The sequence below is a fragment of the Zootoca vivipara genome, chromosome 1 (genome assembly GCF_965207765.1).
Source record: "Zootoca vivipara chromosome 1, rZooViv2.hap1.1, whole genome shotgun sequence".
In the NCBI taxonomy this organism is placed as follows: Eukaryota; Metazoa; Chordata; class Lepidosauria; order Squamata; family Lacertidae; genus Zootoca; species Zootoca vivipara.
In genome coordinates this window covers 120,864,018-120,887,392 of record NC_142582.1, presented here as the reverse complement: position 1 = coordinate 120,887,392, position 23,375 = coordinate 120,864,018, and the positions used below count along the sequence as shown (strand labels likewise).

The window sequence follows — 23,375 nt, the reverse complement described above, 5'->3', positions numbered from 1 at the left end:
TTCCATTTTTTAATACTGTAAATCTCTAAAATTGCATGCAGTTTCACTCCGCAGGTGCCAGTGTTAAGTGCATAGGTGTGTTTAAGACCTGCAAAATATATGTTAAAATGAAAGCCCTGAGAAGAAATGTCTCTGGGGCCGCTGCAAAAATGCTCATCTGGTGAAGACTGAAGTGGGTGACAGCTGGTAGAAGATAATGGATTATTTCTTGGTTGGGGGAAGAGGAGTGGATGCATCCTCCCTCTCAGCCTCTTGAAAATCCTTGTGGATGGATACTCTTCCTGGGTCTTAAGTGAGAAAGATAAAAAAAGCTTCTTTACATATAATGAATGTAGGCACAATAATATATTCACTAGATATGACATGTCCAACTCTATAGAGACTGCAATCTACTCCCAGTATAATAAAACTGCCAGTGATCTACCATAGTTGTTGAGCTTTTTTTAGGGGGAGATACCAGAGTTGTTGAGCTTTTTTATGAAGGATTGGCAAGAGTTCTTGAGCTTTTGGGGGGAAGGGTTGCATAAAATAGCTCACCAAACAGTCCGCAGCACTCCCTCCTTCCCCCACACGCAGGGAATAAAAACATTAAAAAAGTGCCGGTGGCAGCAAGTGAAAATAGTGCTGGCGGTGGGGCATTGAGATCGCTAAGGAGCAACTGGGCAATCTCTTTTTTTACTCCCACGATCAACCTGCAGAACCCTGGGGATCTACCTGTCAGTTGCGGTCGACCGGTTGGACATTGCTGCATTAGATATAACAATTTGTAGAATCAGTTGAATTAATTTTACTCTAATAATATATACTGTCTAGGAATAGGTTTTTTTTTCTTCATTGAGCTAGGGTTGCTATATTTCAAAAAATGACAATCTGGACACAACAGATGTTGAGCAAAATCTTCAAAAAAGTAAGTTTTTAATGTATTTTTTTAGAAAATTTGGCAAAAAACAATAAGACTTCCAATATGGGCTGCCATACACCCGGGTTTCCCCCAGACATTTTAACTGATTTTTGAAAAATTCGCCTGGATGCAATTTTTGCCAGACGAAGCCTGTCTTTGTCCAGGGAATTCCAGATGTGTGGCAGCCCTACATTGAGCTCTCTAACACATACTATAATACTGCAGATAGTGTTAATATACCGCGTTTGGAAATTTAGCTTCTTCTTGTCCTCTTATGAAAAGCTGAAACTCGTCAGTATAGCCAGCTTTCTAGGGAGTCACTTCCAAGAAAAGCGTAATTGAAATAAGATGAGATCATTCATTAATCCAAAGCCCTTAGATTGGAAACTAGACAATACCATTACTGGAACTGAGAGCATCAAATTTGTTGTGACACCTTTAGAACATGTTTTGCATTGGGGACAGGAATGAAAGCTCATTTAAAGAAGTCATGACAACAAAGGGCATTTGGTTCTGGAAATTCCATGTGGACATTCTTTTGAATTGCCAACGGGGAGGCAGAAACTAAGAAAACTCATAATATATAAGTATTGCACAACCTGTGTGTTGCCATCAACTTAACACCTGGTTCCCCCCTTCCAAATGCAAAATAACCCTTTTTTATGTACTTGTGAGTCCCTGCCCACCAGAAATGCAAGGAAGAGCTTGGCCAAACTAAAGTACTATTTGAAAGTACTATTGTCAGCTTACAACTTCCTATGTTCCTGTCCATGTACAAAGTGCTTCTCCCTTGTCCATTCAAATAGTACTTTAGTACTATTGGTCCTTCTTTGCCATTGGTCCTTCTTGCCATTATTCTTTATGTTTTAGTCTGGAGTTTTTCCCTAGCCCTACTTGGAAATGTTAGCGATCGAATCTGGGACCTTCTCCATGCAGAACGATGATCTATCACTGAGCTGCACCCAAATGAGTATCTGTATCGCTGTAGGAAGGCAAGAAAGACTAGTTATCTAATCCACAAATTTTTAGAGTAACTGAGCAGTAATCTTAAACATTGGTTTCATGGCTCTTTTGCTGCATTTTCCTAAACCTAATTTAATGTGAAAAGTTTTCTGGATCATACAGCTAGGAACTTAGGAATGGCTCAGCTATATTCAAGTTCCGTAGAGCTTTTCCAGGATTGATGTGTATACTAAGAACAAGTGTTAGGGCAAATCTGTGATGCTCTAAAGAGACTAGTGCACAAACACACATGCAAATAATGTTGAATCCTACATGCTCTTGCTGCCTTCTGATCATGTGTGGAGAAGGAATTGTGGAAAACAAAAGAGGACGAGGGAAAATGTTGCTTCTCTCTTTCTCTGTGTATGTAAATTTGAAATAGATGAATCATGTAATTATCCCATTGCAATTCAATTAAAATCCAGCTGCATCCAGAACTTGTGAACTCGTATAATTTTGCTGGCTTAATCCTAGCTGCTAAAAACCTGCTGAAATAGAAAAGTCTCATAATGCTTCCTGAAAATATTTGAACTTTGGCAATGTTCCCAAAAGAGGTGTGTTACAGAATAGTCCCTGAATCTCCTCCTCTGTCCATTCGAAGGACTAGCGAAAACAGAATATTCTCCATTTGTTACCCATTGTTAAGAGATCAGGAGTATTCCATACCTCTTTTGGCTTAAACATGGCTTGTTGCTAGCCATGAATTCCCTCTTAACCAAGGTTTGCAGAACAGCTTCAAACACTGAACGGTGTTCTTTGTTTTTTCTTTCTTCTGATTGCACAAGCAACAACAGCAACAGTATTTCTAAACTGGGTAGTAGCTAGCTTCATCTCTGGATAATTTAGTAAGTCTTTCAGCTGCCGTACTTTCTGTGGCTCTTGCACATTGTAGTGAAATGTGTTGGAGTTGCCATCACCTTTTCTTTTTAAATACAATGCTTGCTTGTGCCCTCATCAGGAGAAGGGCAACTTCTAGAGTAAATGCATGCATCACAGTGCCCTGTAAAGAGTTATGCTTAGCTCCGCATTATTACTATTTTTAATTTATTTTTTAAAAAATTTGCATGTTCACAAGAACCAAGACCCCTTAAGCAATTCTGAATAATTTGTTCAGGTTACTTTTCTGTTCAAAATGAATGTCATTTTCTTACGTTGTGAGTTCCCATTACAGTTCACTTTACAATAGAGAGTCTCTTGCCTTGTACGGTAGGGCAGCAATTTATACACATTTAACTTACGCACATTCAGCTTTATGCGCGTGGCAAAAAATACATAAAAAATTGGAAAGGGAGCCAGGGTTCCAGGAAAAATGACTTTGACAACCCCACTGTCATTGAGCCTGATATATTTTGAGTATATGCCATTTTGGCTTTAGGCGCAATCCCCAGAATGTAACCCGCACATAATTTACCACCAATTTATTAATTGCCTTCTGCAGAATTGTCTTAAGGCAATGTACAATAAAAACAGCAATGAAGCTAACATTTCTTAATGGTAGGCCAGCATGAAAACCAGAGAATGGTGGACGAACAAGTACGCTCAGAAAGGGACACCACTCTTGTAGAACTTGCAGTTTGCTAAACAAAAAGTGTTGTAAAACTTTTTATTTGGCCAATATTAATCAATGTTAAGTCCTCAATTGGAGTCTTCGGATAGCTTTCATCATTGCAAGTATTACAGCTAATAGCCGCAGTGAGTGCCTCTCATGTGTCTTCATGGATTTTTGCCCAAGGCAAAGGTTTGACTTTCACAAACCTTTCAGTTAGAATTCTGTCTTAAGGAAATGAAACAGGGTGTGGGACAGAGTTGAAGATGGCTGGTTGTATATTGCCATTTATTAAGAGAAAGTACAGTGAACAGAAAGGTGTGCCACACCTATGTTCTCTGATCATTGCTCTTTGGTAGTTATCTTTAGTAGAAAATAAGTTCTATATAAATCTTTAGACATCTAGTTTCAGATTTATCGTGCTGTGTTACTGAATTGTAAGCATAAAGTATCCACCTGTTCAGAAAGTCAGTTATATTTATAGCACAGGACAGTGGTATTGTAATTCCCAGCTATTATAGAAAATCTATTCAGCAATTACTTAGTTAGTTCTCTTGCCTCTTTTACAAAAAGCAATCTTAACTTCATTTCTAATTTAAAGTTATATTTCACAAAAAATACAAACATAAGAATTCCTCATCAGTTCAGTCCAGAAGGAATGCCAAATGCCACCTTCTTCTTTTTATTATTAAAAGACTGTCAGTGAAGTGTTCTCAGATTTCATTAATTAGAGAAAAGAACTGTTCAGTATTAACCAAATGTCAGATGCTAGGCTTATTGTTATGTCTCTGCCAAAGCACATGGAGACAACCAGGGCAGTCTCGAGCAGGTCGGGCGCCCTGGCGCTGAGGGGCGGAGATCGCTCCGGCGCCCCCACCCTCGCAGGGCGCAGCATGGTTTCCGCGCAGCGCCCCGCCTACCGGCCCTACCACCGGGAGTCTACCTAGAGCCGGCCCTGGAGACAAGCCTCCCACCCTGTCTTCCTGGGCTATTTGGGGCACTTGTGGGAGGAGTGTCACACAGCCTGCACTGGGAGCCTGGTCTGGGGAGCTGTCTTAAGTGGTGGCTAGAACTAATGCAGCAAGTTTTACTGCATGATGTGACTAAAGGGATGTGGAACTCTCCACAAGGATGCCACTCCTCATAGCAAACAGTCGTGGCTGGAGACAACTGCGGGTTCATTTTGCTGTTTTCTCTCTCGTAAGTAAGCAGTATTCCACGTTCTTACAACATACTGTACCTTAAAGTGCAAAACCGAAAGCTTTAAAACAGCTGCTTGTTCTATTTGTTTAGGAGTATTTATACCCCAACCTTTTAACTGAAGTTCTTGTAGCAGCTTACAATATCTCTAAAACACAATAAAATAAACAGTGATGCAACAGTCACTACCAGCAGGGCAAAGGTAAGTTCCCCATACCTTTGTTTCAGCACATGCCATTCTGCAGCTGAATCTTCTGGCTGTTGAAGCAGCTGTAAGTTTGCCCCACATAGGCCATGACTTCCTTACTAGGTGGGTGCTCTTTATGTCCCTCACAGCCCCGGGCCTCGTGAAGGTGCTATAGGTGTACACTATACAGGAGGTGCTGGGTGGAGCAAAGATGTTACATGCCTTCCTGCTGAACCCTAGTGCATAAATCAACATAAGGTTTGGTGTTTTGACATACACAGGAGCTTGAGCCTCCCTTGGCAGCTGTCTGTGCCTCTGTAGGGAGAGTTGCCTGCCGTACAGCTTTGAAAGCTACTAGTAATGAGTATAGATGTACTGTTTATCAGATAGGTTATTAAACTAAAGCAGGTTATGGCAAGTTACAATGCAGTAGGTATATTGTCAGTGGCATGCTATGCCTCTGATAACCACAAAACACAATCAGTTTAAGGGTTTGGCAACCCGGATATTAAAAAAAATGAGTACATTCCTCCTCCTATATGTGAATTTAGAAAAGTCACTCTAGAGAGAGCCCAAAGCTCAGTTGTGGAGCTGCTTCTTTGAAACTGGGGCCTTATGTGTTCAGTTGCTGGCATCTCCAGTTAAAAAGATCAGGTAGAGGGTTATAAGAGAAGCAAAAGTTACTGCTGCAGATCTGTATACACCTAGTGCCCTAGGGTGGACAGAGAGTTTGATCTGGTATAAGACAAATTTCCTATTATCAGTAAAAAAAAAGAACTGAAAATACTGTCCCTCACACACACACTTGGGACAGCTGTGCTAACATTGGTGAGGGTTTCCTTAGTCCTGTTTGCAAATTTCTTTTAGTTCCTTTTGAAACAGTATTTTAAATTTATAAGGACTAGTTAATTCCTTAATTAGCATGAATGTGTCTATAGTTCACTCTGAAAATATTCAGGTCATTCAGTACAGTGATACCTCTAGTTACGAACTTAATTCTTTCTGGAGGTCCGTTCTTATCCTGAAACTGAGCTTAACTAGAGGCGTGCTTTCGCTAATGGGGCCTCCCACTGCTGCTGAGCCGCTGGCACACAATTTACGTTCTCATCCTGGGGCAAAGTTCTCATCTCGAGGTAACTTCCAGGTTAGCAGAATTTGTAACCTGAGGCATTTGTAACTCGAGGTACCACTGTAGTAGCTATAATGCCGCATGGACAGCTCACATTGCCCTCTGTTGTTTATCTCTCACTTTATTTTCAAGTACTGTTGCAGTATTTTTTTAAGCATGCAGTTTGTTGAAGGTAGGCATGTTGGTTGCTTAGATGTAAACTGATGCAGTGACAGATCCAGGAAATCCTGATTCAGTTTTCAAGTTGGTTACAAAGAGAGAGGTTTTTCTTCTTGGAAAGGAGACTCAGATTAAAGGTGTATATCTTTTGTTCTGATTTAGTTTCCATGATACTTCCTCATAGCATACATTCTCTAATATGATCTTATTTCACCCTTTCTGAAACCGCAATAAAAGTTAAAATTTCGTAGAATATCAGTGAGCCCTCTATAAATTCTTTTAGGTTATAGCATCAACACTCAATTATTAAAACCAGCTGAATGGTGAACTTGCATAGTTTTGAGTACAAATGGTTCAATAAAGTATGGTACGTCACCACAATGTCATATTTTACAGAAATGATATGACTTGGAAGATAGACGAAGTTGGGAAAAATTTGGGAAACTTTGTTCTCTTTTTATTAATTAATTTAAAATTATTTAAATAATTTTCTGTGTTGTCTGTACAGATCAGTAAGATATACACAGACACCCTACACACTGAGTGTGGGTATGGAGAGGGAAAGTTAACATCTCTTCAGTGTGATAGGCTTGATTGAATTTGTACCATATGCAGCTATATCCAGGCCACTTAGTAATGTTACAAATTTAACATTCTGTATCACTCTGTGTAAACAGCATGGTATTTCCTAATTAGAATGTAGGTGTGCATATGTGATGGTCTCATTTCATTTGCGGAAATGATCAGGATAGTTTACTTCAGTGTTTCCCAACCAGTGTGCCTCCAGATGTTTTGGGACTACAACTGGTTTACTTTTCCTTATTAGGAAAGGGTTAAAAATAATACTTAGAACAAAACTGAGGGAGAACATAATGCATACTTATAAAATGGTGTGGTCACCCAGTCTTATCATGCAGTAGCATGTGATAAATTGAACCCAGATTTGAGATTCTAAGGTTCTTAAAATGAGCATAGAACTGAACATGCTTTCATTGTAACTTGCGTTGACAATGATTGTACATACCAAAAGAGAGGGAGGATGCACATAATGTTAAAAAAAAAATGTCAGTATGCCATGCTGACAGTTAAGCGCAGGGATTGGCTATCACTGTTGCATATTAAGTCTAGGAGAAATGCCTTGGAAAATGATTTCTATCCTAAATCATGATCTGCCTATAGTTTGATCTTATACATGCAGCAGTTTGAAATGGCAGAATCTTCAGGTTGTAGAATGAACTGTGCTACTAGCAGTCCTGCCAACCTAGCAGTTCGAAAGCACGAAGTGCAAGTAGATAAATAGGTACCGCTCTAGCGGGAAGGTAAACGGCGTTTCTGCATGTTGCTCTGGTTTGCCATGCTGGCCACATGACCCGGAAGCTGTACGCTGGCTCCCTCGGCCAATAAAGGTAGATGAGCGCCGCAACCCCAGAGTCGTCCGCGACTGGACCTAATGGTCAGGGGTACCTTTACCTTTACTTAAGGTAATGTTTTAAATCTACTTCCGCACCTCTTCATTTCTCTCTCCCTTCCTGTCTCCCAGCAACTAAATAAGTTCATGAGGGGAAAATGTTTTACCGTAGCTGTTTCTGAGGAGTGAACTAGTTTACTTTTTGCAGGAAGTCTTTCATGCCACGAAGCAGTCAAAAATGTCTCCTGCTTGTACTCTGGAGTGGTGCAATTCATACCACCATTTCAAGAGCCTACCACCTCACTCTTCTAGGCTAAATTAATTAGGATTTAGACTATGTTAATTAGGAGGCAAGTTAGTGTCTGGAAAATACCACATGTGCAAGAAGGTAGGGTTGGACTTTCAGGTTTGTGAGTCTGTGTGCAGATGGGGAAAGTATTAACTGTAATATCATGGAACAGGCTGTTGTAGCATGCCTTGCTGGGGAAGTAGCCAGACCCATTAAGACCTACTCAGCTATCTAATCTTGCATACTGTGGATGCTGCTGTTCCACATTCTTAAAAAAGAAAGCACACTAAAATATGATGTAAACAAGAGGCTTGGCCAGTGATCTGAAGTATTCTGAAGGGGTAACAGTAGAAGTCAAAGCATAAAGCAGCATTCTGTTCTTTGATTGTTAAAGCAGAAAATATTTTCCCCTGAAATCTCTTGTAACTTTAGGTATTATACCCAGTATTAATTAATTCCACGGCCTCAGAATCTGTTCAGCATTCTTATCAGCCTCCAGAGTCTTAATGCGGTCCTGCACTGGTTCCTAAAGTCTTGCATATGTAGCTCTGGCTTGACTGCAAAACTCTTTTAAAAAATTATTTGCAAAGACTGCTCTCTGTCTCAAGATTGGTTGCATGTTGCACTAGGTTATGCTATTCCTAGGTACATATAATTCAATAGGAATGACTGTGCACTGCATATGAACAGTCTCTGAATCTGTGACCTACCTCTGAGGCCCTTCTCTGTGCTCCCTCCACAAGAGCTGAGGAGGGTAGCAAGGAGAGAAGAGACCTTTTTTCTATGGTGGCTTCCCATTGGTGGAATGCTCTCCCCAGGGAGGCTTGCCTGACACCTTCATCACATATATTTAGGTGCCAGGAGAAAACATTTCTATTCTCCCAAGCCTTTGACTAATTAAACAATCTATGGCTTTTTAAACTGCATTTGTGGAAGGGGTGGTTGTTTTGTTTGTTGTTATGCATTTTTGTGTTTTTATACTGTAACCCTTCTGTGATCCTCAGATGAAGGGTGGTATATAAGTTTATATAGTAGTCAACATTATCATCTGTGCAATTACATTGATTCCAGTAGTACCCTTCTGGCTCACAAGAGAGCCTAACCTTTTAAAATAGTGTTGCAATAATGTTTGGAGGCTCCACTAAGCTTCACCTCCATTCTAAAGCCTGAAGAACATATTATCATACTTACTGTTTTGGGCTCAAAGGGGTGTGTGTGATTTGCCCTAGGACCCTAGGTGTTTAAAAACCCACTCAAAGTTATGTTACCAGTCATTGTACGGTAAGAAGAGTAAATTTTTTTCTGACTGTGAACCAGACCACAGTGATCTGGTTCAGCTATACTGCTAAGCCATGGCTTAGCATTAATGAGAATGAGTCACAGCAGCCTTTGGTTCCTGCACTTTCCTCTGCTCTTCTTGTCTGTATGGGTTGCAACAGCGGAACTGGTCTGTGGGGCCCTTTTTCATTCACCTAAATAAATGTGGCTATGTCTGAAAATATGAGGGAAGCACAGAGTGAGTTAGTTAACATTCCAGATCTTCTGGTGGGATGTTTTGATTTGTTTGTAAAAAAGGTGTCATACAAAGCTTTTGTCAATTGGCTTACTGAGAAGGAAAACCTGCACGTAATATTCTACCTAGTCAAAGCATTTAATAGAGTCTAAGGAGTTTAAATTGAACAGTGAGATATATAAATTAAAATTGGGAGCCTCAGAAATAAATAGCATGCACAGAGTACATCTGCCTCTCCAATAAGTTATCTCTTTGTATTTAATAAGATGAGTCCACAGCAGTAACTTCATTTTGAAGTATAAATACATTGGATTTTATCCCTGGCCAGTCCAGCTTAGAGGAGAGCCATGACTAATTTAAGTTCATCAATTTCAGTGGGTCTGTTCTGAGTTGGACTAGCACTGGCTACAACCACATGATATATGGAATCACTGCTGACACCAGGTGGTTGGCAGGTCAGCAACCCCACCCATCTGTCAAATTTGACCTGACGGGGTAGGGTGATACCGACCTAGCAAGCTAGAAAAGGTTTGCCACCCCTGCTGTAGGCTATTAGGCCTGGGAGAGAGATATGCATCACAGTAATCCAAGTTTATGCACCAACTACCGGTGCTGAAGAAAGTGAAATTGACCAATTCTATGAAGACTTACAACACCTTCTAGAAATGACACCAAAGAAGGATGTTCTTCTCATTACAGGGGATTGGAATGCTAAAGTAGGGAATCAAGAGATAAAAGGAACAACTGGCAAGTTTGGCCTTGGAGTTCAAAATGAAGCAGGGCAAAGGCTAATAGAGTTCTGTCAAGAGAACAAGCTGGTCATCACAAACACTCTCTTCCAACAACACAAGAGACGACTCTACACATGGATATCACCAAATGGGCAGCATCGAAATCAGATTGATTATATTCTCAGCAGCCAAAGATGGAGAAGCTCTATACAGTCAGCAAAAACAAGACCTGGAGCTGACTGTAACTCCGATCATCAGCTTCTTATAGCAAAAATCCAGCTTAAACTGAAGAAAGTAGGAAAAACCGCTGGGCCAGTAAGATACAATCTGAATCAAATCCCTTATGAATACACAGTGGAAGTGAGGAACAGGTTTAAGGATTTAGATTTGGTGGACAGAGTGCCTGAAGAACTATGGATGGAGGCTCGTAACATTATACAGGAGGCAGCAACGAAAACCATCCCAAGGAAAAGGAAATGCAAGAAAGCAAAATGGCTGTCCAACGAGGCCTTACAAATAGCGGAGGAGAGGAGGCAAGCAAAATGCAAGGGAGATAGGGAAAGATACAGGAAACTGAATGCAGATTTCCAAAAAACAGCAAGGAGAGACAAGAGGGTCTTCTTAAATGAGCAATGCAAAGAAATAGAGGAAAACAATAGAATGGGGAAAACCAGAGATCTGTTCAAGAAAATTGGAGATATGAAAGGAACATTTCGTACAAAGATTACCATAATCAAGGACAAAAGTGGTAAGGACCTAACAGAAGCAGAAGACATCAAGAAGAGGTGGCAAGAATACACAGAGGAATTATACCAGAAAGATATGGAGGTCTCGTACACCCCAGGTAGTGTGGTTGCTGACCTTGAGCCAGACATCTTGGAGAGTGAAGTCAAATGGGCCTTAGAAAGCACTGCTAATAACAAGGCCAGTGGAAGTGATGATATTCCAGCTGAACTATTTAAAATTTTAAAAGATGATGCTGTTAAGGTGCTACACCCAATATGCCAGCAAGTTTGGAAAACTCAGCAATGGCCAGAGGATTGGAGAAGATCAGTCTACATCCCAATTCCAAAGAAGGGCAGTGCCAAAGAATGCTCCAACTACCGCACAATTGCGCTCATTTCACACGCTAGCAAGGTTATGCTTAAAATTCTACAAGGCAGGCTTAGGCAGTATGTGGACCGAGAACTCCCAGAAGTGCAAGATGGATTTCGAAAAGGCAGAGGAACCAGAGACCAAATAGCAAACATGCGCTGGATTATGGAGAAAGCTAGAGAGTTCCAGAAAAACGTCTACTTCTGCTTCATTGACTATGCAAAAGCCTTTGACTGTGTCGACCACAGCAAACTATGGCAAGTTCTTAAAGAAATGGGAGTGCCTGATCACCTCATCTGTCTCCTGAGAAATCTCTATGTGGGACAAGAAGCTACAGTTAGAACTGGATATGGAACAACTGATTGGTTCAAAATTGGGAAAGGAGTACGACAAGGTTGTATATTGTCTCCCTGCTTATTTAACTTATATGCAGAATTCATCATGCGAAAGGCTGGACTAGATGAATCCCAAGCAGGAATTAAGATTGCCGGAAGAAATATCAACAACCTCAGATATGCAGATGACACAACCTTGATGGCAGAAAGCGAGGAGGAATTAAAGAACCTTTTAATGAGGGTGAAAGAGGAGAGCGCAAAATATGGTCTGAAGCTCAACATCAAAAAAACCAAGATCATGGCCACTGGTCCCATCACCTCCTGGCAAATAGAAGGGGAAGAAATGGAGGCAGTGAGAGATTTTACTTTCTTGGGCTCCTTGATCACTGCAGATGGTGACAGCAGTCACGAAATTAAAAGACGCCTGCTTCTTGGGAGAAAAGCAATGACAAACCTAGACAGCATCTTAAAAAGCAGAGACATCACCTTGCCGACAAAGGTCCGTATAGTTAAAGCTATGGTTTTCCCAGTAGTGATGTATGGAAGTGAGAGCTGGACCATAAAGAAGGCTGATCGCCGAAGAATTGATGCTTTTGAATTATGGTGCTGGAGGAGACTCTTGAGAGTCCCATGGACTGCAAGAAGATCAAACCTATCCATTCTTAAGGAAATCAGCCCTGAGTGCTCCCTGGAAGGACAGATCGTGAAGCTGAGGCTCCAATACTTTGGCCACCTCATGAGAAGAGAAGAATCCTCGGAAAAGACCCTGATGTTGGGAAAGATTGAGGGCACTAGGAGAAGGGGACGACAGAGGACAAGATGGTTGGACAGTGTTCTCGAAGCTACGAACATGAGTTTGACCAAACTACGGGAGGCAGTGCAAGACAGGAGCGCCTGGCGTGCTATGGTCCATGGGGTCACGAAGAGTCGGACACGACTAAACGACTAAACAACAACAAGAAATATGCTCAGGCGGCAACAGTTGCTGGATCCTAGCATCTTCCTGTAATTTCTTAGTTGTCTGTATTGCAAATTTATTGCCTAGTGCCATTGTGGTTAAAAACAATGGGCTGTACTTAATGCATATGTTTAGTTGTCATAATAGTGGTGCTTTTATTGCTTTTGAATTGAGAACTTTGACAGGACACTCAGAAAAGTGCTAGACCTGTTGGCTAAGCTGCTGACTTCTGTGCTACACCCAGGGATAGATATGCCTTATTTTTTGACACTTCCCGTAGCACAGGGGTCAGCAAACTTTTTCAGCAGGGGGCCGGTCCACTGTCCCTCAGACCTTGTGGGGGGGCCGGACTATATTTTGAAAAAATATATATGAATGAATTCCTATGCCCCACAAATAACCCAGAGATGCATTTTAAATAAAAGGACACATTCTACTCATGTAAAAACATGCTGATTCCCGGACTGTCCGCGGGCCGGATTTAGATGGTGATTGGGCCGCATCCAGCCCCCGGGCATTAGTTTGGGGACCCCTGCCGTAGGACCTTATTTTTGTGTGCTTGTCTGAGGGAGTGAATGAATGTGTGCCTATTGGAACATACACTATCTGTAATAGGGGAAAGGGCATAAACCTATTCCTAAGCACAACTTGAAATGTTCTAAGTACAGCTTCATTCTGTATTTTATGTGACTGATGTAATGCTTTAAGGCAATTTTTCTGGACACTGATTTGACTAGTCTCTGTACAACACTGATCTGCAGCTAGTTTTTGTGAGAGATTAAAAGATAGTAGGTCAGACCTGTTCCCCCCACTCCTCATGAACTCAAATTTCATTCCTAGAGCTCTCTGTTAGCAATCACTTCCTTAATAATCCTGCAGACAACTGGGGCGGGGGGGGGGGCAAAGTGTTACTCTTCAGAGGTCTGGATTTGGCCCTGCAGCCTCTGTTGCTATTTCTAATGCAAGGTAACATTAGAAACAAAATGCTGATTGAAACTGGGTAGTGTTAGCTTGTAAAGAGCTGCATGACTGGTTACTTGTATCAGGTAAAGAAGATGTTCAGGTGGAGAATTTTTGTAAATTAGTGATAAAATGCCATAGGTTGCTAATATAGGTGAGATGGCATTCCAGTAACCTTTGTGGGTTTACTTGCAAGGTTGGGATAATATATAGACTTTAATTTGTGATTTTCTCTTTATTTTCAACAGCAAAACCATTTACTCAGCTGGTGAAAGAAATGCAGCTTCATCGAGATGACTTTGAAATCATAAAAGTAATTGGGAGAGGTGCATTTGGTGAGGTAAGATGCCATTGGAGCTCAGTTTTAGATACATTGTCTATTGTAAGTTTTTGGTAAATACACTGCATGCTTTGCTTTCAAACTCTTTCTCTTTTAACTATTTTTAGTTCATTGGACTAAGTGAACTCCAAACCACAAAAGCTTATGGCACAATAAAATAGCTTGGTTTTAAGGTGCTTCAGGAATCTTTATTGTATTTGCTAAATTAAACCAATTCCCCCCACCGTTTTAGAATCTTTAACTCTATAGCTGCCGTAGCCTAGGGGTGAACAGTTCATACATATAGGACTGAATCCAGTTGTGTCCTTCATTTTGTGGAAGGGCTTTTGACCCAGTGGAGGCTTTCACTAATGGAAGAGGAGAGAATACAGTTTTCACTGATTTTCCTTGCAACCCTAAAAAACTGCTCCAGAGAGTTGAAAGACAGCATGTGCAAGAAGAAGGAGAAATTGGCAAAAAATTCCCTCCCCTCCACTTCTAGATCAAAGATGCTTCCATGACACTATTGGGTACAACCCATAATGTGTACAAATTCCTGCTAGCCTACCATGAGGCAAAAAGTTTGTAGTGGCTAGTAATCTGAATTATAAAAGTGCACAGGAAAAAATGCTAGCTTTTTATTGATGGGGATATATTGTGAAAAATGTGGAGAATTATTTGTTAGTTATTGTGGCATGATTTTGGAATTCGCATCTAAAGATAGTAGCTAAATTAGCAAAGTGATGGTAAAGAGACATAATGCATACCGTGTTTCTCACATTTTAAGTCATGTCTTATATTTATTTTTACTCCAAAAAAACCCGCCATGGCTTATTTTCAGGGGATGTCTTATTTTTTTTGTTAAGCTTTTTAATTTTTTAAGCTTTCAGAGTTTTGCTGGGTCGGGCTCGGTGCGGCGCGCGCTGCTGCCCTTGCCGGCTCCCGCTGGGTCGGGGCTCTCCCTCTCTGAGATAACTACGAGCCCTTCTCCTCCTCACCCCCCAGTCGTGACACGGCCGCCGCGCGGGCTTCCTTACCCGGGTTGCAGTGCAGCGGCGAGGGCGGCGTGGCGACGGGCGACGAGGGGGCCGGGGAAGGCTGAAGCAAAGGCGGCGGCGGAGGCAGCGGCGGGTCTTTGGGGCCGCCAGCGCCCGGCGAAGGTGCAGCGGAAGGCGGCAGCATGAGGTAGCGATGCGGAGGGGGTAGGCAGCGCACGCAGAACGAGTGGAGGCACGGCAGCAGCTTGGGCCGCCGGCTCTGGATGTTCTGGCCGCACACCCCGCAAGTGTCCAACAGGTTGAGCCGCGACTCTCCGTCGGCCCGGTCTGCGGGGCCTTGCCGGCTTTCAGCCTCGTTTTCCCCACCCATGGCGACAGGACCGGCCGCGGTGGGCCCTGCTCCTGCCATAGGCTCGTCCATTGTTCAGCGGCGGCGGCCATTTCAGGCGCGAAACACCTCTCACCCAATGGCCGCTTCTGCTCTCACCCTCCCCCCGGCCTGCTCACAAGCGGAGCCCCGCCCCTTCATGACCGCTGGGAGCAAGCGACGTCGGTTGCTCATCGGTGTGATTGGCAGGCTGTTCTGGGCTTGGTCGAATTCGGGGTGGGGGATTCATTCAAGAAAGAGCCGGCAAAGACAGCTGCGTGCGCTGTGCCGAGCCCCGACTCAGCGGGAGCCGGCAAGGACAGTAGTGCGCACCGCGCAGAGTCCCGACTGAGCGGGACCCGGGAGAAACAGCAGTGCTCGGCGAGGCGCACGCTGCAAAACCGCCATGCAGACCTGCTCCCACCACTGCTCCCACTCAGCATGTCTTATTTTTGGGGGATGCCTTATATTTTATTGCCTCCAGAAAATCGTGCCATGTCTTATTTTATAGGGACGTCTTAAAATGTGAGAAACACGGTAATGTTTAGTCTTGAAGATAGCAGCCTGTTAAATCCAAGGAAATGTATGCTTCCATGATAAATGGGAGTGGAATAAATGTTTTAAGAGCCTTCTCAGTCATATACAGCACTGTGAGATTTATTTTGGTAAAAGGGCTATCTCGGTGTCTGGGCAAATACTTCTGCCTTCTCAGACAGCACTTAACTAATTGTACTGGATCCCAGGAGAATGTTGCTGAATGCATGCTGAAAAGAGTTCAGGGTGTTCTTTGGATTCATCAGCAGAATTTGGCTGCAGTTGCATAATCCCTTTAGGTTCTTCCTAGGCTTGTGTATGTGAACTGGGAGTTCTCATTTCCTACCCCCTTCCCAATAGCAACTCATTACAATGCATCAGAAGCTGGTTTTAAAAGTTGCTGGAGCTACCACTTGCTTGGGAAGCATGAGGAGCTGCTTCTGAACCATACCTGCCAAGTCTCCCGCTGAAAAATGCGGGATCAGCAACAGCGCGGCACCAGAAGTTGCGTAGAAGCAACTTCCGGGGCCACTCTGCCCATGTGTGGGCACTGGAAATAGGGCAGAGCGGCACCGGAAGTCGCTTCTACACATGCCCGGTGGCCATTTTGGTGGTGGCCGCCAGGCATGCGTAGAAGCAACTTCTGGTGCTGCTCTGACCTATTTCCGGTGCCCACACATGGGCAGAGCGGCACCCAAAATGGAGGCTCCCTGGCAGGTAGGAAATCCGGGGGATTTCCGGGATTTTTCTCCATTCGTGAGAACAGCGGGAAACGAATTAAAATCCGGGGGTTTCCCGTGAAAAACGGGATACTTGGCAGCTAAGTTCTGAACTAACAAGGGCATTGCTTGTGCAACTGGATCTCTTGCATTGGTATTATATTTCCATGGGAGATTTGATTATTGACCTGCCTCAGCATCCTTGATTTCTGGAAACACAAGCTGAATGGAAAGATAATGGAAAATTGTATATCCAGTATATTTCCAGTCCTAGACCCTGAACTGGAAGTCCACCCTTTGGTTAACAGCCTTTGTTTATTGCTTGGTATCGGTTCCCTGTCAAATCAGGTCTTTAATTTATAAAGGGACATTTCCAGCCCTCAGGAACACTTAGGAGGCTGCCTTTTACGTAATGAATCAGACTCACTAGTCCATCCAGCTCAGTCCTGTCTTTACTGATTTGTTCTTCTTCAGGGTTTCAGACAGGAACCCCTCCCTAGCCCAACCTGGAGAGGCTGGGGATTGAACCTGCAGTGGCACTGTTCTAAATAAGCTATTACTATTTAATTCAGACCATTGCATTGTATTTTTGTTAGATAAAAAGTTTACATAATCCTCAGAATGGGAAGCTCAGCCTTGGGTTAGAAACTATTGCTTACAGCACTATTGAATGAATAAAAATGGCATTTTGGGTTGTGGAATGATGTTGCTTAATATGGTGTGGCTAAGCAGCATGCATGTTCTCCCATCCCAACAGTCAAATTTGCTGTGATGATGATACTGTTGTTGCTTTGGTGTTCTCTACATCAAAGTGCAAAGGACAGGTGCATGTCTTGTATATATGTGGGACTGTTAAAGGTCCAGGTGCATGCGCATTGCATGTTTAGGAAAAGGTATAGGTAATGATGTGCTGCTTTGACTTCTGATTGGTCAATAAGGGAATGGTCTCTTTCTGCCATATGGATGAAGAGTGGCTGTGTTTACCTAACTTTAGGTGCTATAGTGTTTTAGAATGGGCCCCACTGGGTCATCTGTAGAAGGTGCCATGTGTGATGCTGTGTTTTGGAAAGGAGACTAGATAAAGGAGAAAATACTAAGAAGAGACCACAGTTACCTATACTATCAATATATTTTATTTCTGTTTACAATCACATGGTCTATTTTTATAATGCAGTATGTAGAATGTGTCCTGGAAAGAGGGTTTGCTTCAAATTTATTTAAACAGGAGCCCATCAATGAAGCAATCGGTCAGTTTTTTGCTCCTGATGTCCCTGATTGTTCTAATTTGGTGGAGTTCCTGTATCCTATTTTAGAGCTTTACCAGCTCCTGGCTTGTATATGGTGTATGTATTTGTCTATCATATAGCATTTGCAACAGAATATGTTCTTTTTCTCTTTGTGTTTTCTCTCAGTGGCTTCCGATTTGGGGAAAGGAACAGAGAAAGACATCCTGTTATTCTACATTTCTGTTGTTTCCATTAATTAATTGAGTGAATACCTCTTTTATTATTATTGATGATAAGATTTTTAAAATATCAGAACATGTACTGTAGTTTTGATTTACCTTCCCTAACCCGGGTGGGGGGGTGGGGAACAGTCCTCCAACTGATCCCTCTCCTTGATTGAAAGAGGTTTTGCATTGTAACTCTGCACTTAAGTTCTGTCCACAAACCCAGGAAGACAGGTTTTCTTGCTGTACTTTAATCTTTAATCTGGAAAGCTGTCTTAACATCTATAATCCATGGAATCTTAAATAGTTTTAGTTTATTAGAAATTTATTCAGCCTGAGAAGTATTTTAAGGATTCCTCCAAATATAGTACATACAAGTTAGATATATTCTGAAATGCAGTAAAACAGTAAAGCATGTTTGTGAAAATGCTTAGACCAGTTTTAGACTATGCAAGTGCTAGTTTACTTTATATAGCTTTCTTAATTAATTAACCTTGTTCAAAAAGGCTGAAAATTAATATGCATTAATATGATAATCATTTTTTGAAAAGGTTGGTGTACCCATGTTGGCTTTTTCAGTTGCTAATGTCACAAACCCCCAAGAAATATTTCAGAACAATGCTTTATATAAATAAGCCACTGAGGCTAATTTTAGGTTTATTGGTGTTCATTATTTCATGGTAAAGGCAAACAAATTCATTATATTAAAACAAAGAATTATGCAGCAACTTGAATACATAAGGTGGAATTCAGTGTAACAAAGGTCATTTCATCAGTGCAAACATTTCTGCTTGCCTGACACAACAATTTCCTCCTTCATCTCTCTACACACTATTCTGGGGCAGGGTTCGAAATTAGCAGGGCACCAGGTGCATTTTGCACCTAAATATTTTCTGTTTGTGAGCACCTCAAAAAGTCATTTTTTTGCGTTTGGCTGACATTCAAGAATTAATGAAATGTATTTCCTTTGAAACCTTGAAGTATATGTTAAGGATAGACAATATGTTAAGGAGTTTAACAATAAAGAGTAGAGTGCTTTGAAAACTGAAGTACGGTACCAACATGATGTAAACACCAAATTAAACATGTATTAACAATTTAGGCTACAAATCTGATATTAACAATGTTAATTGCATATTAATCCATGCTTACTAAAATAATAAATAAAAAGTGTCCCCCCCCCCTGTGGCTACTAGACATTCCGTTTTGGTGCCCACAACCCAGGTCCCAGAAGCCATTTGGCTCCTAGCTTTTCTATTCCACTGTTCTGGGGTTTTTCCTGACCCTCCAGAGTAGATGTGGGGGGAAGCACCATTGCAATAGCAGAATTCCTTGAGCTGCCTGCTACTGGTAGTTGAATCTGGTCCCTGTTTTTTGCCATAAGAAAATGTTAAGTGTTTCAAAGCTCAAAAGTTTGTTGCAGCAAAAACAACAAGCAGAACTACCCCCTCTTGTCAACCGCGTTAAACAGTACAGCCCAATCTTCACATTAAAGCACAATGTTCAATTTACACCTAGTATTTGGGCTTGCTGCCATAAGTTCTAAACATTATTTTCTGGTACAGAGAGGATTTGGGTTTTTGATTGTGTGATGCAGCCATGGCTCCACTTCCTTAAAAGCCACAGCTGCTTTGTATTGACAAGTCCATTGTGTCACACAAAATGGACAGGGACATAGAGGAAAAAATGACTTCGAATCTGATTCCCCCCCCCAATAGAATAAAGAGCAGAATGACTCTTCCCTCCCCAAAAGAACTCTTATATATTTTGTGAGCAAATAAGGACACTTGGTAGCTGTTGTTTGCACATTTTAGTCTAGACAGTGATTTTTATTCAAAGTACAGGCAGCAGCTTGGTTGTCAGTTTAAACGATTAATGACACACATACAGAATGTGAAAAATAGTATATTTTTCAAAATACTAAGCAGCAGATTGGATTGAACAGGGAATCATATAAAGGGATAGCTGCCTGTATAGGTTATTTATCACTTCTGCAACAGTACATTCCATGCCTAATAAGAGCAAAAATCCAAGAGTTCAGTATAGCTAATCATTATTCCATTTTCTCAGTATGAAGACAGATTTAAAAATGCTTTTGTGTTTTCTGGATTGCTTTTCAGTGGCCAGAAAACTGATAATGAACCATACAGATCATGCCTTAAGTGCCCAATCACAGTGCAAAGGTGTAGTTCTTTCATGAATGAGATACTGATGAAAATTCCTCATGTAATCTAAGCAGTAATGACTGCCTGATCTAGTGCCCAGATTTAGACATTGGCTATGGAAGATGTACTGTACTGCTACATTTGCTGTTGCTGCTGAAACAGGCATAGAGCATCCATCAATTTCTGTTTTGTTTTAACCTCTTGGGTCCTAAAACCTTATTGTGCATAACCCCTTATCCCAACCCCTTACAGTAACTTCTTCTGTTATCTTCCTATGTTGGAATTGTGTGTGTTCGAGGAGGGCTATAATCCCATGCTCCTCAATTGGTTTATAGGCAATAATCTTAATACAAAGGAGTTAATTCTCATTCAGCTACCCAACAAAGTATATGAGCTGTCTGGGGACAATTCCAAAATTTTGGGGTTGGAGTTTGTATAACAGCTAGGCCATAGGACTGAATTAAGAATACACTACTGATCCACTGCATGCACTAGTGCAAGCTAGTCAATACAGCACGCTCAATTACAGGCAGCCCCCTGTTTGCAAAGGGGTTATGCATGTGTCGGTGAAATCATGTATAATTGAAACCCTAGAAAAAGCCTGCAAGCACCCCATCCCACCCTTTTAGTGATGTTTCATTGACACCTTTATGACGTTTCTGGATTCAGCACAATATATGTATACACGTTCACACACAAATGAATGTGTGTAAACGGGCTGCCTGTATAACATGACAATATAACAGGAACAAAAGTTTTAAAAATGTAAAATAGAGAAACACTGAGACATTGAGGCTTAATTCCTGGCCTTTCTGGATGATATGTAGACCCATTTCAATCTGGCTTCAAGTCTCGCTTTGATGAGCTACTCCAGGAACCAGACAGTAGGGAGTGTGCCTTTCTTGGTTTTGTTGGCTGTTAGTGCCTGTCATTGATTATTGCATCCTTCTGCATAGCCTGGCTGGGTTGGGACTTAACAACACTGTTTTATGGTGCTTCTATTCTTTTCTGGAGAGGCTGTTCCAGAAAGTGGTGCTGGTGAACTTCTACTCATTCCCTTGCCCTGAGGGAATCTCTATGGGATTCTGTTATGTCTTCCATGTCGTTTAATATCTATAGTGAACTGCTGGAAGAGTTTGAATGAAGATGTGGACTTGGGTTCCACCATGCAGGCCAGGCGGAGGTGCTCCTCCGTATTTTGGTGCTCCAGGGGAGTCCATGGGGCCAATCAAGGCAGCCTGGTTGCTTCAGCACCATAGAGAGCTTCGATGGAGCAAATTGCTCCAATGAGGGCTAGAGGTCACCTATGATTGTTTGGGCCTCTGCCTCCAGTTTTCCCCTCCTGTGTTGTTGTTTTTTTATCAGAGGGCACGCAGTACTGGCACACATCTATCTCTGCTTAAAAAGTGTGACACTTAACTTTTACAACTTCATGGTGAGTAGTGGCACCCGTTTTTCTAGGGGGGAAAAGCACTGCACCCCACTAGTTGAAAAACGTCAGATGCAAAGGCTCTGGTTCTATGGACTCTGCTGATATAGAATCCACACCAGCAGCCTTGAACTTACCATCCTCTGGTTCAGAGGGTCTCCGATTACCACTGTTGGTCTCAAAGACAGAGTTGAGTTCCTAAGTTCAGTGATCCTGATTTGTTGTCCTGTACTCTAAAATCATTCTAGTCCAGGGGCCAGCAAACGTTTTCAGCAGGGGGGCGGTCCATTGTCCCTCAGACCTTGTGGGGGGTTGGACTATATTTTGGAGAAAAAAATAAATGAACGAATTATTATGCCCCACAAATAACCCAGAGATGCATTTTAAATAAAAGTACACATTCTACTCATGTAAAAACACACTGATTCCCGGACCATCCATGGGCTGGATTTAGAAGGCAATTGGGCTGGATTCGGCCCCTGGACCTTAGTTTGCCTACCCATGTTCTAGTCAGTAGAGTTACAGTGTTATATGGGGCCAGGGTATAAACATTTGAATGAATAAATTTGCAAGGCTAGGGAGGGATAAAGGAATATAGTTGGAAACTGCTAAGTAGCTTTTTTTATTAAGAATTGTAGTATTTGGATTTCAGTGCATTTTGTTGTTTTCTATTGGCACACACAGTTGTGGCTTCTGTGTTTTAGAACTTAGCTCTGCAACCATGAAACCTGGATTTAAAAAAAGAAAACAGTCGTATACCAGATAAGCAGTTGGTATTAGAAATTTCATAGAATAAGCAGCCCTGCTTATAATTGTATGTCAGCACTAGTGGAAAGCTAAACTAATCCTACTTTCTACTGCTCTTTAGAACCTGCTTGTGCTTGCTTCACTGATTTCTAGAAAACGTGCAGTTGTCAAGGTGCCAAGACTCATTACAGTGTTGATTCACTCCCACTTAGCTACGGTACCCAGATTTTAAGATGCTGTAGTGTGTGTGTTCTCTCCCGAAATTAACTTCGTTTAGGAGAAGTGATGATATTAGCCTAGGAAATAACATCATTGGGGGAGGGCTGTAGCTAGAGGCAGAGCTAGCTTGAGTACTAGAACATCTGCCTTGCATGCAGAAGGTCCCATATTCAATCCCCAACATCTTCTGGTAGGCCTGGGGAGAGACTCCCTGTCTGAAACCTCAGAGGGCCACTGCCAGTCAGTGTAGACCACGCATCCCCAAACTGCGGCCCTCCAGATGTTTTGGCCTACAACTCCCATGATCCCTAGCTAACAGGACCAGTGGTCAGGGATGATGGGAATTGTAGTCCAAAACATCTGGAGGGCTGAAGTTTGGGGGAGCCTGGAGAAGACAATACTGAGCTAGATGGACCAGTAGGTCTGACTCAGTATAAGGCAACTTCCTATGAATGATACATTAGCTGTAGCCAAAGGGTTCCGCCCACCCCACCCACCAAAGTATCTCTAAAATGCATTTCATTGAAGAGCATTCTCTTCTCTTTTTCTGACAGGACATCCACAGTTGTTTTTATTGAGCTATGGAATATAGGGAACCTCCACATTTCAGGTCAAATTATTTGGTCTTCTAACCCAATATAGTCTCTTGCATCACTTGCTTCCTGGTGCCTTCTAAGTAAAGCTGTTGGAGATGAGTGAAACATCCTTTAAGTCCTGGGTTAGTAACTAAGTTTTAATTGGAATCATATTTTGAATAAAGCAAGAGATGGAGAGCCAGCAATGCTGACTTTGCTGTGAAATCGAAGACAAAGGCAAAGAATTGAATCCCTTCTTTATCAGCATTAGCTGTGACCAGAAAGGCTGGCCAAAAGGCTGACCATTCCTTCTGAGACAAGGGCAAAGGAATCCTAGAAAGAAACTAAGGTGCTTAACATAAAACATGTTTCCTTGCGTCCAAGGTCTTTGCTTAGAGCCAGATTTGAATCCATGGGTCACAACTTGCTTTTCTCTTATC

The 23,375-nt window shown here is 42.0% G+C and overlaps 1 protein-coding gene across 3 annotated transcripts in view; it reads left to right on the top strand.

Moving 5' to 3' along the window:
* The window catches only part of CDC42BPB (CDC42 binding protein kinase beta), a 98,990-nt gene that overhangs the window by 17,050 nt on the left and 58,565 nt on the right, over window positions 1–23,375 (top strand). For all 3 annotated transcript variants that reach the window (XM_035105480.3, XM_035105471.3, XM_035105453.3), the window contains exon 2: window positions 13,662–13,753. In XM_035105480.3, coding sequence (XP_034961371.2) covers window positions 13,662–13,753 — 92 coding nt within the window. The remainder of the gene's footprint in view (window positions 1–13,661; window positions 13,754–23,375) is intronic.